The 16,650-nt window shown below is 37.3% G+C and overlaps 1 protein-coding gene across 2 annotated transcripts in view; it reads left to right on the top strand.

Moving 5' to 3' along the window:
• Window positions 1-16,549, top strand: part of LOC143228847 (cubilin-like) — a 60,022-nt gene extending 43,473 nt beyond the window's left edge. For both annotated transcript variants that reach the window (XM_076460238.1, XM_076460239.1), the window contains exons 10-14: window positions 654-1,028; window positions 9,577-9,951; window positions 10,509-10,886; window positions 13,744-14,118; window positions 16,411-16,549. In XM_076460238.1, the coding sequence (XP_076316353.1) occupies window positions 654-1,028; window positions 9,577-9,951; window positions 10,509-10,886; window positions 13,744-14,118; window positions 16,411-16,520 (1,613 nt within the window). In that variant the 3' untranslated portion in view covers window positions 16,521-16,549. The remainder of the gene's footprint in view (window positions 1-653; window positions 1,029-9,576; window positions 9,952-10,508; window positions 10,887-13,743; window positions 14,119-16,410) is intronic.
• The last annotated feature ends 101 nt before the right edge of the window (window positions 16,550-16,650 follow it).

Here is a 16,650-nt window from a genome sequence, read left to right as displayed (position 1 = left end):
TTCATTTTAAAGTACACAGTTAGGCCTAATTTAATTCATCAAACAGATAATCCGAATTTTCTAATACTTAATTAAGATGTCGTCATGACTACTAAGATATAGTAACTACCCGTAAATTAATATGTTTGTTTGTTTGTTTGACACTGCCCTCTGCCTCAAAGATTTGGATTGGATTAACTGTTATTCATTTTAAGGTACACAGTTAGGCCTAATTTAATTCATCAAACAGATAATCCGAATTTTCTAATAATTAATTAAGATGTCGCCATGACTACTAAGATATAGTAACTACCCGTAAATTAATATGTTTGTTTGGTTGAATGTGCCCTCTGCCTCAAAGGTTCGGATTGGATTAACTGTTATTCATTTTAAGGTACACAGCTAGGCCTAATTTAATTCATCAAACGGATCATCTGATTTTTCCAACACTTAATTAACTGGCGCCATAACAACTGAGATATAAAACTACCCGTAAATTAATTTATTTGTTGGTTTCTAGTTAGGCACAAAGATACGCAAAGGGCTTTCAGTACTCCACCCATCACGTGTTTCGAAATCCGGTTTCTAATATTATAATCCACAGGCATAGCGCTCTGCCACTGGTTTGTTTGTTTTCTTCGTGTGACTAAATTCCTATCTTTATCGTTACGCAGGTAATATCGACTTTAAAACAGATGAAAAAATTTTTCACTTTCATTCCGATGGAGCTAATCCCAGGCCAGGATTTTTCATTCAAGCTCATGAAAGAGAGTGTGAAACTGGAACAGAAAGGCCGTTGCTTCCCAGAAGACGAACCTGTGATCAGGATTTCAGTGACCGAGTGTTCGAGCTGACTTCAGTGAACTATCCTGGAGACTACGAAAACCTGCTGAGCTGTCACTACAATATTAAAAAGTACAGTGATGACGTTTGTTCTTTGGAACTTACGTTTTTAGATTTCTCTGTTCAGAACGGACCAGACTGTCTTCACGATTCACTTCAAGTTAATAACGAGTTAATCTGTGGAGATGTCAGGCGTGGAACTGTTCGTAAGTACCTGCATTTCCTGTTAAACTATCATATTAAATTTATCTAAGTAGCTCGCAGTTTAACCGAAATATATGTGAACAAAGGCATATGAAAAATGTGCATATGAAAAATTACGTATACTGACATATGAATGTTATACCAAAACACTTTATGACATCGTTTTCGGCCTGGCATAGCCAAGCGGGTAATGCGTGCGACTCGTAATCCGAGGATCGCGGGTTCGCGCCCGCGTCGCGCTAAACATGCTCGCCCTCCCAGCCGTGGGGGCGTATAATGTTACGGTCAATCCCACTATTCGTTGGTAAAAGAGTAGCCCAAGAGTTGGCGGTGGGTGGTGATGACTAGCTGCCTTCCCTATAGTCTTACACTGCTAAATTAGGGACGGCTAGCACAGATAGCCCTCGAGTAGCTTTGTGTGAAATTCCAAACAACAACGACATCGTTTTCACCACAGACATGTACTTCCTCACGTGGTCAATGTGTATTATCGTGTTCACTTTTCACCGTAATGCACGAAATGAACGACGGAAGCACCAATGAACGTTTGACACGTGTGTCTACGGTTACAAACATTTAGTTCTTGTACGTTTCGGAATATATATATTATACTACGTCTTCGGCAAGCTGTATTGAACATGGTGAATTATTAAGTACAGAAACTTAGAAAGTTAATAACTTTATTAAAAAGTAATTAGACTACAGAATAATATAATAAAGTAAACCAAAACACAGGCAAATAAACAAAGAAGTGGATAATGAATCAATATTATACAAGTGTTAAGAACAGATTCGATTGTAGTGAAGTTGTGTTATTATTTAAAGTTGGGAGTACATTTGTAATAGATACACTTTCCGTAATTAAAAGTTCAGAGCATAAGGATGAGGTTAGTTTGATCTTTGTTTGGTATTTATGGATTGTGGGTATGGTATTGTTTATCAGCTCTATTTGATAGTCCCACATGTTTGTAATTGTAATTACACATGTGTAATTGGCGTAAAATTTTGTGAATGTGAATTCTACCACGTGTGTATCTGTTTACGATTCTAGATCGTGTATAAATACACATGCGGCTGCTGCAGTGCTGCTTACATTGGCAACACTATAATTATATATCTCAGGACGGCTGGTACAAGTATTGACACTTTTTACTGATAAAGCAGAAAACAATCTTTCGACCTTGTTAGGTTAACTTTTTTCTCAACCTGAAGATGACCTAAGAAACGTTGTTCTCCGCTTTATCAGTGTTGATACCCATACCAGCCGTCCTGAGATTATTTTCACTTCAAATGGGTTTCTCGTCATTCCAAAAAAACTATAATCACTTTTATAGAATGTTTAGATTTATAATTGTTTGTACCTATAAATTCACCCTGTTCAATATAGCTTGCTAAAGATGGAATATTTATATTCTGAAACGCCTCCAGTGGCACAGCGTCATGTCTGCAGACTTACAACGTTAAGAACCGGGTTTCGATACCTGTAGTGAGCAGATCACAGATAGGCCATTGTGCAGCTTTGTGCTCAATTACAAAAAAACAACAATATTTTCTGAAACGTTCAAAAATTAAATGTTTCTTACTGAACACACACGTGTCAAATGTTTCTTACTGAACACACACGTGTCAAGTGTTTATTACTGAACACTCGCGTACCAAATATTTGTTACTGAACACTCGCGTACGAAATACACTGCACAACAATTTTTTGAAACGTTTTGCTTCCTGAAAAGTTTTTGCTGATTGTGACAGGTGTCTGGTGAGTATGTACAAATATAGTTTTGGTTTAGCTTCATCACGTAGGAACTCTGAGAAATAGACAGTTAACTGTTTACCGGCAATAACGTATTTAATTGCGTTTATGTTTCTAATACACTATTAAGTTCAACATAATTAAAAGTGTTTTGCTCCTGATTTTCGTTTGTATTCAATGTCCGGTGCACCACGTTGCAGTGTCTAACAGTGGTCAACAAGCATTGACGGATTCCAGTTGCCCTGATATCGTTTTTCCATTGTAGCAATGTCCTGGTGAAACCTTTCACTGACAGCACCGAGATTTGCGGGGAAGAAGTCCAAGTGTGAGTGGAGGAAATGAATCTTTAGTGACATGTTGCACTTCATTGTTTTGTATGCTTTGAGAAGTTTGTCTACCAGCCGAATGTAATGTGGGGCTCTGTAATTGCCAAGAAAATTGTCAACAACGTCTTTGAAGGTTTTCCAGCCAATCTTTTCCGGCCCAACTAACAGATCTTCGAACCGCTTGTCACTCATAACATATCTGATTTGAGGGCCAACAAAAATGCCCTCTTTAATCTTGGCCTCAGTTATTCTTGGGAACATCTGTCTTAAATAATGAAAACCTTTGCCTTCTTTGTTCATTGCTTTCACGAAATTCTCCATAAGTCCCAATTTTATGTGAAGAGGAGGCAAAAAATTCTTTGCCGGGTCGACAAGCGGTTCATGCGCCACATTTTTCTGTCCTGGAACTAACTTTTTACGGAGTGGCCAGCTCTGTCTAGAATAATGTGACTCTTTGGCACGACTGTCCCATTCACAGATGAAACAACAGTATACTGTACAGCCGAGCTGCAGTCCCAGTAATAGAGCAACGACTTTCAGATCTCCACAGATATTCCAGTTGTACTTGTTATGCTGGATGTGCTTCAGCAACATTTCCATGTTCTCGTAGGTTTCTTTAATGTCTGCTGCATAGCTAACAGGTATTGAAGGGTGAACGTTGTCATTATGTAACATAACAGCTTTGAGGCTTAACATTGATGAATCAATAAAGAGACGCCACTCTTGCGGGTCATGGTCACAACCCGAAGCAGAGAACAATCCTTCGATGTCAACTTGTGCAAAGAATTTGGTTATATCATTCTGGCGGCTTCTAAAAACAGAAATTTTCATACCTGGTGACAGCAAACACCATTCCTGTAGTCTCGACCCCAGCAATTCGGCTTTTGCTTTTGACAGACCAAAATCTCTGATCAGATCGTTTAATTCTGACTGTGTTATGAGATGTGGATCACCTAAGGAGCTCGGTTCAAAATCCGGATCAATATCACTGCCAGTTCCCTGCATTGTAGTTTCTTCATGTGGTTCGTCTGAGGTCCATTCCTCTGGTGGTTTCGGAATTGGAAGATTGTCGCCACGTGGCGTTGCTGAAGGCAGATTAGGGTATTCAATTGACTTCTTGTTTTTGACAGAGAAACTAGACACATTGGTCAAACAGAAGTAGCAGTCCGTCACATGGTCTTTCTGTTTTCGCTATATCATCGGGACAGCAAACGGCATTGTCTTTCGAGTGCCTCTGAGCCAAGCTCTCAGACAGACAGCACATGTTGCACAACAAATGTGAGGCGTCCATTCCTGGTTTTGATCACCAATTTTACAACTGAAGTACAGATGATATGCTTTCTTCACAAGAGCAGTCATTGAGCGTCTCTGATGAACAAGCATATACTCGCCACAAATATAGCAGAATGTATCGCGGCTGTTACGACATTGACGAGACATATTGACCGACACCAATAGTCCTGTAAAACGTCTATAACATCTAACATACTTGTTACAGTGCTACTGAGACAATGCTATATTCTGAAACAATACGTACACGCCATAAGGTCTATATTAATCCAATGAGCAGCATCTGTGTATGCAAGCCACTTTTGTAGCCTGCTGATACAGTGTTAAGCTGGCTTCGGCCTGCTCAGGCATGCCCGGGCTGCATACTTCCACAGAACAGCTTCCAACCTGGCCTGATTTCATGCCTGAACATGCCCAGACTGTACAAAACGTTGTTCATAGGTTTCTCACAGAAACGAAAATTTGTGGACATAAATATAAGAAAAAAATGACAAAACTCAAGATTTCAGTGAAACGTGATGGGCAAATTTGGATGTGATTTTTGTGATCAGCAGCAAAGAATCTATAATGGACACTCAACAGTGTTCAAGAAACAAAAACTTTGTTGTGCGGTGATATTTGTTACTGAACACACACGTGTCAAGTGTTTGTTCTCGTTGTGATATTTGTTACTGAACACACACGTGTCAAGTGTTTGTTCTCGTTGTGATATTTGTTACTGAACACACACGTGTCAAGTGTTTGTTCTCGTTGTGATATTTGTTACTGAACACACACGTGTCAAGTGTTTGTTCTCGTTGTGATATTTGTTACTGAACACACACGTGTCAAGTGTTTGTTCTCATTGCTGTCGTTCTGATGTTTATTATTAAACTTCGATTCTCGTCAAATGAATGTGTTACGTGTAATGATGTGCAACCTTAATAACGATCTCTTTCTTTCCAGTAAGAGCCGTCACAACATAACATCTTCACATCATCAGTTGATACCTATAACACTGTTATAAACACTATTCTTCAACTCATCTAATTTACATCACATAGTAACTCATCCTACAGTTTTTCACTCAACAATATTTAACCAATTACATACTATGGTGCGTTTGTAACAGTGGTTGCAAGAGTATTTCATAACCTTGTGTTTCAAATGTTACATGCAGTCATGTGAAAAAGTTAGGACACCCTATGAAAGCCTGTGTATTTTTGTAACATTTTCGGATATATATATATTTAATCTCAATTTTAACAATACTGAGAGATTACAGGAACATAACTAAACAATTAAAACTGAAGAAAAGACTTTTCAAGATCTTCTGTAAATGTAATTCTACAAAGATGTATATTCTAACTGAGGAAAAAGTAAGGACACCCCCACATTTATTCCCACTTAAAATGGCTCAACTCATACACTGATGTATCACCCCAGGTGCACATGATTAGAAGATCGTGCATTTTGAATGAGGCTTGCCCTATTTAAACCTCAGATATTAAGTTTGGTGTGATCCTGACTGCTGAAGTGAGAGTGAGCACCATGGTGAGAACAAAAGAGCTGTCTGAGGCCTTCAGAAAGAAAATTGTAGCAGCTTATGAGTCTGGTAAGGGGTTTAAAAATATCCCAAAATATTTTGAAGTCAACCATTCCACTGTCCGGAAAATAGTCAACAAATGGAGGGCTTTTAAAACAGCTTCCAACATGCCCAGGTCTGGTCGATCGAGTAAGTTCACCCCGAGAGCAGACCGCAAGATGCTAAAAGAGGTCTCCAAATACCCTAACATGTCAGAACGAAACCTACAGCAGGCTCTGGCTACTGTTGATGTGAAAGTGCATGTCTCTACAATCAGAAAGAGACTGCACAAGTGTAACTTGTATGGGAGGTGTGCAAAGAGGAAATCTTTGCTCTCCAAGAGAAACATCAAGGCTAGACTGAAGTTTGCCGGAGAGAATGTAGACAAAGCCAGGACTTCTGGAATATTGTTCTTTGGACAGATGGGTCCAAATTTGAATTATTTGGACACCAGAACAGAGGACATGTTTGGCGTAAACCAAATACAGCATTCCAGGAAAAGAACCTCATACCAACTGTAAAGCATGGAGGCGGAAGTGCCATGGTTTGGGGCTGCTTTGCTGCATCAGGACGTGGACAGCTCACAATCATAGAATCTACCATGAATTCTACTGTGTATCAGAGGGTGCTTGAGGATCATGTGAGACCATCTGTAAGAAAATTAAAGCTGAAGAGGAACTGGACCCTGCAACACGACAATGACCCAAAACATACCAGTAAGTCCACCAAGGACTGGCTGAAAACGTAGAAATGGAGAGTCCTGGAATGGCCGAGTCAAAGCCCAGATCTTAATCCCATTGAGATGCTTTGAGGTGACTTGAACTGGGCTGTACATGCAAGAAACCCCTCAAACATCTCACAGCTGACAGAATTCTGCATTGAGGAATGGGGCAAACTTTCTTCAGACCGATGTCAGAGACTGATAGATGGCTACAAGGAGCGTGTCACTGCAGTTATTTCAGCCAAAGGGGGTAACACTAGCTATTAGGGGGTAGGGTGTCCTAACGTTTTCCTCAGTTAGAATATGCATTTTTGTAGAATTACATTTACCGAAGATCTTGAGAAGTCTTTTCTTCTGTTGTAATTGTTTAGTTATATTTCTATAATCTCTCAGTATTGTTAAAATTGAGATTAAATATCTATATATCCAAAATTGTTACAAAAATACACAGGCTTTCATAGGGTATCCTAACTTTTTCACATGACTGTACAACGTGTCTAGCAGTAATAGCTGGGGTCTTTGATAACCTATAGTTTCATACACATGTTACATGAGAAATAATAATGAGTTACGGTTTCATACATATGCCGCATGAATAATAATGGTGAGCTACAGTTTCATACATATGTCACATGAATAATAATAATGGTGAGCTACAGTTTCATACATATGTCACATGAATAATAATAATGAGGTATAGTTTCATACATATGCCGCATGAATAATAATGGTGAGCTACAGTTTCATACATATGTCACATGAATAATAATAATGGTGAGCTACAGTTTCATACATATGTCACATGAATAATAATAATGAGGTATAGTTTCATACATATGCCGCATGAATAATAATGGTGAGCTACAGTTTCATACATACGTCACATGAATAATAATAATGGTGAGCTACAGTTTCATACATATGTCACATGAATAATAATAATGAGGTATAGTTTCATACATATGTCACATGAATAATAATAATGAGGTATAGTTTCATACATATGTCACCTGAATAATAATGGTGAGCTACAGTTTCATACATGTGTCACATGAATAATAATGGTGAGCTACAGTTTCATACATATGTCACATGAATAATAATAATGAGGTATAGTTTCATACATATGTCACATGAATAATAATGGTGAGCTACAGTTTCATACATATGTCACATGAATAATAATAATGAGGTATAGTTTCATACATATGTCACATGAATAATAATGGTGAGCTACAGTTTCATACATATGTCACATGAATAATAATAATGAGGTATAGTTTCATACATATGTCACATGAATAATAATGGTGAGCTACAGTTTCATACATGTGTCACATGAATAATAATGGTGAGCTACAGTTTCATACATGTGTCACCTGAATAATAATAATGAGGTATAGTTTCATACATATGTCACATGAATAATAATGGTGAGCTACAGTTTCATACATATGTCACACGAATAATAATAATGAGGTATAGTTTCATACATATGTCACATGAATAATAATAATGAGGTATAGTTTCATACATATGTCACATGAATAATAATAATGAGGTATAGTTTCATACATATGTCACATGAATAATAATGGTGAGCTACAGTTTCATACATATGTCACATGAATAATAATAATGAGGTATACTTTCATACATATGTCACATGAATAATAATAATGAGGTATAGTTTCATACATATGTCACATGAATAATAATGGTGAGCTACAGTTTCATACATATGTCACATGAATAATAATAATGAGGTATACTTTCATACATATGTCACATGAATAATAATAATGAGGTATAGTTTCATACATATGTCACATGAATAATAATAATGAGGTATAGTTTCATACATATGTCACATGAATAATAATAATGAGATATACTTTCATACATGTGTCACACGAATAATAATAATGAGATACGGTTTCATACATATGACACATGAATGATAATAGTGAGCTACAGTTTAGTACATGTCCCACATGCATATGAATGACGTCTAAAGCATTTCATAATCTTCGGTTTCTTACACATTTCTTCTTGAAATTGATTAGATAGAATCTAACTGGTTTATCATCCGACATTGAAGTTGTAAAACAAATCATTTTCAGATAAAAAACAACGGATTCTTCAAGAGATACATTAAAAAAACGATTTTCAGAAAAATGTATTTTAATAACCTTTGAAACATATATAAAATAATATCCAATTTCTCTTTTTGTTTCACTCAAGTGGCGTGTAAAAAATTCGTCGTATCTTTTCACCATTAACTCAAACTGTTACTACAAGTCATTAGCATGCTTCAACCAATCACAAGCTCACAACAAACCTGTAAGAACTTAGCTTCGTATTCCGGTTTCTATGGTGTAAAATGTAACTGGACACGTGCTTAAATAATCGATAGAACCGTTCGTCATATTTGAAGAATCTCAAACACGTCTAATAGAACGTTTTTTTTTATCTTTTCTATTACTAAAATACCAAATCGACCTATATCGCAAGCATGGGTGCGTTTTATATTCAGATATAAATAATATATTCATGGAAACCTAGTGAAATATAAGTGTACTATAATTTTTAAAACGTTTTTAATGGTGAAATACAATTCACTTGTGCCAAAAAACAACAGTAAGTCATGGTACATAATGTAGATGCTAATTAATTTGTCAAACCCATCATATATGTTGTTCTACGTACCTGGATGTTTGAGTTCCCAAAGTCTGTGTATCTCCATTTTGAAATCGGTACAGATGAAACGACATTAAGAAGTTATATATATATATTTAGTAATTATCTACGGAAGTAAAAACAAAACAAAACGGGTTGGCATCCAGAATATTCTAATATTTTGAATTTGTAATTTTTTTATTTTGTTTTTTATCAGGAACTTTCGAGTTTCGAGGTCGGCGCACCTTAATTCATTTTTATAGTGACGCTTTAGTTACAAGTCGTGGCTTTCATATCCGGGTAACTCAGAAGGAATGCATTCCCACAGCAACGTCTCCTCCCTTTGTGGGTCCAACATTTTGTAACGAAAGGTTTACAGCCCTGGAATTTGAAATAACTAGCGTGAACTACCCAAACAACTACAATGACAAGTTGAACTGTCGCTACACCGTAGTGAAATATAACGGCCTCGTCTGTAGACTGGAACTGACGTTCGTAGACTTTAACATTCAGCAAAGTCCTGACTGTTCTGATGATTATCTGGAAGTGAACGGAGATAGACTGTGTGGCAAGCTGAGAGAAAACACCAGACGTAAGTTGGAGCATTTTAAAGTTTTAGTCTGTTTGTTATAGAGCAAAACCACGTTTGTATTTCTCTGCTGTGTTCACCGAGGTAAATCAAGCCCCGAATTTTAGAGTTGTAAGTCCATAAAGTTAACGAAGTTCTATCAGGGGAAAGATAAAAAAGTAGTTTTTTTAGTTCTTGTTGTTAAGCGCAAAGTTACATAAAGGGCTATCTGTGCTATGCCCACCACGGGTATCAAAACACGGTTTCTAGTAGGATAAATCCGAAGACATACCATTGTGCCACTGTGGAGCAATTAAAAGTAATGCCCCTCGCTAGTACAGCGGTATGTCTCCCGATTTACAACGCTAAAATCATAGGTTCGATTTTCCTCGGTGGGCTGAGTAGATAGCCCGATGTGGCTTTGCTATAAGAAAAAACACACACAAACATACATTAAAAGTAATATTAACAAAAATATGATAACCTTGTTGTTGAAAGTAATTGAGTTATACGATAGCTTTGCGTCTTTCGGTGGTAATTTTTTGTATCTATCTTTAATCAAAGTATGTTTGTGTTTCCAGAGACTATTGAATTTTTCGAAGCAGCGAAGGTGTTGTCATTTCACTCTAATGATCGTCGCAATGACAAGGGCTACAAAATCCACGTGCTACAAAGAGAGTGTGAGACTTTTACAACCAGGACACCATTTCTACCCGACAACAGTTTCTGTAGCGACGTGTACACCCGAAAAGAATTCTATCTGAGCAGTGTAAACTACCCCCAAAACTATGACAACAATCTGGACTGCAGCTACGTTATCCGTCGTTACAACAGCAACGTGTGCTCTTTGAGACTACAGTTTCTGGACTTCGATGTTGAATCCAGCACCGACTGTGAATACGACTACCTAGATGTAGATGGGCAAAAACTTTGTGGAACCTTACCAGCTGGAACTTCTAGTAAGTGTTGTAAAGAAACCCTACGATATAAAATGTTATCCAATAAAAAGTAACATGCGTTTAATAGTTGTTGTTTTTAAGTTTACAAAATTAAAACGCTAAATCCGGAGTTCGATTCCTAGCAGTGCAGTGAACAGAGCTCAAGTAGTCCATTGTGCGGCTTGGACCTAAAAAAATAACCCACGCACAGACACTCCTGTAAATTAATAGATTGTTATTGTATTTGAGTCACCATATGTGTTATTATAATAAACCAATTCATGAAATTTATCACGATTTTTATCATAAGTATATTTTACTTCCTGCTTAAAAACCTAAAAATAATTTCGGGGATTCAGTGTAGTTTCAACGTTTCTGTCACTAAAGATAAACTTTCCTCTAGATGGCGAATATTAAAACAAAGAATTTGTTACCCGTTCGGCCTGGCATGGCCGACCGCGTAAGGCGTGCGACTCGTAATCCGAGGGTCGCGGGTTCGCGCCCGCGTCGCGCTAAACATGCTCGCCCTCCCAGCCGTGGGACGTTATAATGTGACGGTCAATCCCACTAGTCGTTGGTAAAAGAGTAGCCCAAGAGTTGGCGGTGGGTGGTGATGACTAGCTGCCTTCCCTCTAGTCTTACACTACTAAATTAGGGACGGCTAGCACAGATAGCCCTCGAGTAGCTTTGTGAGAAATTCCAAAAACAAACAAACAAACAAACTTTGTTACCCGTTCAGAGCATTGCTTGTAATACTTTTTAGCCGCGGCATAACGGCTCTCAGTTTGTTTGTTGTTGTTGTTTTCCCAAGTACAAACGTTTAACTCATAGCTCCGTTATCTATTGTCTAATTTATAACACAATTACAGTTTTGGAGTTAGAAGATTAATTTCTTTCGATTGGTGTATTTGACCACGCCCAAGGTGTCATAGATTTATTCTAATTCCGCCTGGAGGAATTTCAAATTCCGCGACTATTTACGATTCTCTTTTGACATTATGAAGAATATCTGATCATTAGAAACATGGTTTGTCTCCCTCTGCTGCTACAGTACACGTGTAACACTGATAATATTATTTTGTCATCATAAACAACTGACCTGCTAAACACTGTTACCGGCATCACATTATTGTCAGAGCGTAATTTTTGTTTGATTTTCATCATGTGCACCTAATGACAAAAGGACTGGCCAGTGATGTCCACAAGTAGCTCAGCATTTGAATTAAACTAGCTCTGGCCTAATTCAGCTTTAACAACTCCTGTTATTCAATTAATATATCTTTTTGTGTGATAACAAAAACTATATACTCGAAATTATTTGTAGTGCTGTGCAAAAGTGTCAGAACAAAGACAAAAATTAAATTTCAGGCTACTTTCAAAGCACAATGGAAGATAAATCACAGGTGAAACCACGTGTAGTTTTGCGCGAAATTAAAAAAAACAACAAAGAAACAATTACGTTTTTTGGACCAATGCATGACACAAAAATCTTAATATATAGTGTTATTTTTTTATACGTTTAAGGTTTATTTGTGGATTGCTATTTAACTGATTTTTTCTGGCATATACCGGTACCATATTCTAGCTTATTTCTATATAGTTAAGATACCGCATGATGACAGCTATTTCAGACACTAAGTTTGATCAGTATGTTCATTCAGGTAGAGTCCTTATAACACGTCCTTGGTACAAGTGTGTTAAGACGTTCGACTCGTAATCCGAGGGTCGCGGGTTCAAATCCCGGTCGCACCAAACATGCTCGCCCTTCCACCCGTGAAGCGTTATAATGTGACGGTCAATCTCACTATTCGTTGCTAAAAGAGTAGCCCAAGAGTTGGCGGTGGGTGGTGATGACTAGCTGCCTTCCCTCTCGCCTTACACTGCTAAATTAGGGACAGCTAGCACAGATAGCTCTCGAGTAGCCCTGTGTGAAATTCAAAACAAACAAACAATACAAGTATATGGGAATTCTGAATTACGATAATTGGTAAAAGAGTAGCCCAAGAGTTGGCGGTGGGTGGTGATGACTAGCTGCCTTCCCTCTCGCCTTACACTGCTAAATTAGGGACAGCTAGCACAGATAGCTCTCGAGTAGCCCTGTGTGAAATTCAAAACAAACAAACAATACAAGTATATGGGAATTCTGAATTACGATAATTGGTAAAAGAGTAGCCCAAGAGTTGGCGGTGGGTGGTGATGACTAGCTGCCTTCCCTCTCGTCTTACACTGCTAAATTAGGGACAGCTAGCACAGATAGCTCTCGAGTAGCCCTGTGTGAAATTCAAAACAAACAAACAATACAAGTATATGGGAATTCTGAATTATGATAAGTATTCTCACCCTGGTTCTTTCAGTTGTCAACAGGGGGCGGTGAAGCATAACCATAGTGTTTGAATTTACATTCTGTTATGGCATGAAAGATTGATAACATATTATCTTGTCTTAACACGTTTGTACAGCACTGTAGACAGTTTATGGTTAATGTTTGCTTAGATTTACCGCAATACAATAGCAAAAAATTGTGTTGTGTTGTTGTGAAAACACCACACTAGAGGTAATTAGAAGTAATTAAAGTAACAGTTAACGTGACTTGTACCCATTAAAAACATGATGACGGCTGAAAAACCTTTGTTCATTCAGCATGTGTGTATTTATGTTAGCTGATATTAAGTAGTTCATAAAATATTCTTTAGTAGTTAAGGATTTAGAGGTTTTTGCTTAACTTTTATACCCACCATAGAAACTGAGTTGTCCTGGAATACCTTTCCAGTCTTAGGAAATAATAATAGAAAAGCAGAAAGCATAAATATTCAAATAGAAAGGAATGTAGCAGATACTTTCAGTTTTATTACTTGTTGCTTTTGACTTCGTTTTCTAGGGACTTACGATTTCCAGTCGTTTGAGAAAGTGATCCACTTTCGGACTGACTCTGCCAGCTCCCGTCCTGGATTTCGAATGAGAATAACTCAGGAAGAATGTTCTCAAACCTCCGCCCCGACCCTTACAACACCGTTGTCTAGAGACTGCCATGAAAATTTCAGAGAGTTGGAATTTGACATCACGAGCGAAGAGTATCCTCGCGAATATCCCAACAACCGTGACTGCCGTTACGCCATCTACCGTCAAAATAATATATGTCAGCTCGAGCTGACGTTTCTCACTTTTGATGTTGAGGGTAACGAAGATTGTCGGTACGACTATCTGCGTGTGGATGGCGAAACATTGTGTGGAGCGCTCCCTGTTGGAGAATCGAGTAAATAACCAAGTTCCTTTATTTCTTTACATGTTTCTGGGATAATCAGGACCTATAATAAAACGTATAATCTCGCTGGAGCCAGCCCACGAACGAGAAATAATGTAATGGCAACAGAAAGGTGATAATTACATAAACAGTAAACTGTTCTAAACTCGTTTTGTGGACAGCCTTTTACAATGATCTTATGTTTACATAAATGTAAGTTTAACAAAAACGTAAACATATCCAAAAGTGCCAAATAGTACCATAATTAAAGACTTCCTAATAATAACGTAATTATTTCTGTATGTCTACTTATAGGATTATTTGTTGAGAGGAAAACAAATTGTTTATTTACTAGATCGTATATTCACAAAATTAACGAATATTTGAGTATGTATATTTACAAGACATCCCAGAAGGAAATTTTTGTCTTTTTTTTCTCAAAATATTCCATTTCAGAATTGAGTATTGGGTGACAATTCCAACGATTGTGTTCACAGATGGTGACCCTCACGTAGAAGCAGATATTTTCGCGGGAGACAGAAACATGTTTCTTTACTCATGATATATGAGAAGTGTCTGTTGTATACTGTGATTACTTTTCTCTTGTTTTACCAAGCTAAATCATAAGGTACTTGGTTTCTTAAAGACTCGTTTCATCTGGATGTCTGTAAAGAATTCTTTCATGTCTTACTAACGCAGTATATTTGTTCTGTATTTAACAAACGGGTTCCTTTTGCAAGTTCTTCGTAATCTTTGTTTAACTTTAATTCCACTTGGAATTAAAACGATGTGATGGTATTACCATGAAGTTAATCTGTTTTCTACCTTTCACCTGGAGAACAATCACTCGAAAGCAGCCAAAGATATTACGTTTATATATGGTTCATTGCTTTCAGCCCACAAAAGGCTGTCTTTATGACTGTCATCTTCATACTTTTTTTGCTCGTGGAAAAATTAAATGCTCCATTAGTCTTATCAGAATGTTATTGTTCCGTGAGTCAATGAATGCCGAACCAGTTTCCTCGTCATCTGTGGTGTAAGAATCATTTGTGGCCATGATGACAGGTGACCGTCCAACATAGTTTAAAACAAGGTGTTTATAGGCTTTATTTTGCTTCACTCCTTGCTTATCTTCTACCTTTTTTTGTATAAGTTGACTTTAATAGACCCAAGTTTTGCCAGACATTTGTTCAACATGTGAGAATTTGAGATGAAGTGGTGACTTTATGGCGCTTGCCCATCCACGACTGTCTTCTGATGTATATTTTAGGAAAAACTTTGCTTGTTTGGTATTTCCAGTGTTATTGTGCATCTGGAATGCCCCAACTAAAAAAGGCCAGTGTATCAGTAATGAAATGACACTCCTTAAAATAGAAGACTCAAATGAAAATTTTGCTCATAAACACTGTTGGTGCTCTGTAATATTGCTAAGGATAATAAGGATGCAACAGGGCCTTTATGGGAGGCTGAGGTACACCCTTTCACCAGTCTTAAAACTATTTTATATCTTTTTAATCTTATTTATCTATGTAGTATTCATAATTATCGTAGGTAATGTATAATTCAAGATGGAGTGGATAAGATTTCGGTAAAACATTAGCATCTAATGATCTCATGATCTCTTTATTGTTGTAACTTTAAGTGTAGTGATGTCTTTGATAGCTCAGGTCATCATGATGTTATTAGTTGTAAAAGGTTTATTGGCAACCAATGGTTATACCTGGTACTCCATTCTTATTTGAGAAGGATAACAGTATACACAAAGAATGGTGAGGATCTGTCCTGGTGGAAGACTGATGACCATTCCTGTATCATTTGCTCATCTCACTTGAGACTGATTGTATCCTGCTTTCGATTTCAGTTTTGCTAGAGCCTTTATCTTGCACAAAATGTCAGCAAATAGCAAAACACAAGATCTAATTGGACTATTATAGCGGACTAGATCCATTCTATAGATATTGAAAAGGACTAGCGATAGTGATGATGCTTGAGGCAGATTGGATATCCAGTCTTATTGTTAGCTTCCATGTTTCATGCGACGCATCTGCTGGCGATTAGTTCAGTTACGACCCATCTTATACACGTTACATTGAAGTCTATTCTAGGACTTTAAGCAAGAATAGGCTTAGATGCACTTATAAAGGATATTGAGGGACGTACCTGTGAATAAACAAAGTCTTTAGAGCATCTAAAGATATTACTTTATTTAATTTACACTTTTTAAATATCCCATAGATACTTCTGTTAAAATATCTAATCAACCACATTATATCTTAAATATAATATCATTTTCTTTGTCACTAGGAATATTGGATTTCAAAACCTCGAAGAAAGTGATTGAGTTTCACTCAGACTCGGCCACCACTCGGCAAGGATTCCACATTCGTGCAAGACAGATTCCTTGCTCCACTTGACCGCTTTCCATCAGGAAATTCAGGTAAATTAGGCTTAAGTGCCAGTTTGTTTTTGTTTTACTTACAGTTGTTTTCTAATTGGATATTCAGGTAATTTTGGGTTAGCGATAATATTTTATGGTCTTCTGAC

Source organism: Tachypleus tridentatus, chromosome 10 (genome assembly GCF_004210375.1).
Source record: "Tachypleus tridentatus isolate NWPU-2018 chromosome 10, ASM421037v1, whole genome shotgun sequence".
Taxonomy (NCBI): domain Eukaryota; kingdom Metazoa; phylum Arthropoda; class Merostomata; order Xiphosura; family Limulidae; genus Tachypleus; species Tachypleus tridentatus.
Note: the sequence above shows the minus strand (reverse complement) of the source record. Positions and strands in the feature narration are given on the sequence as shown.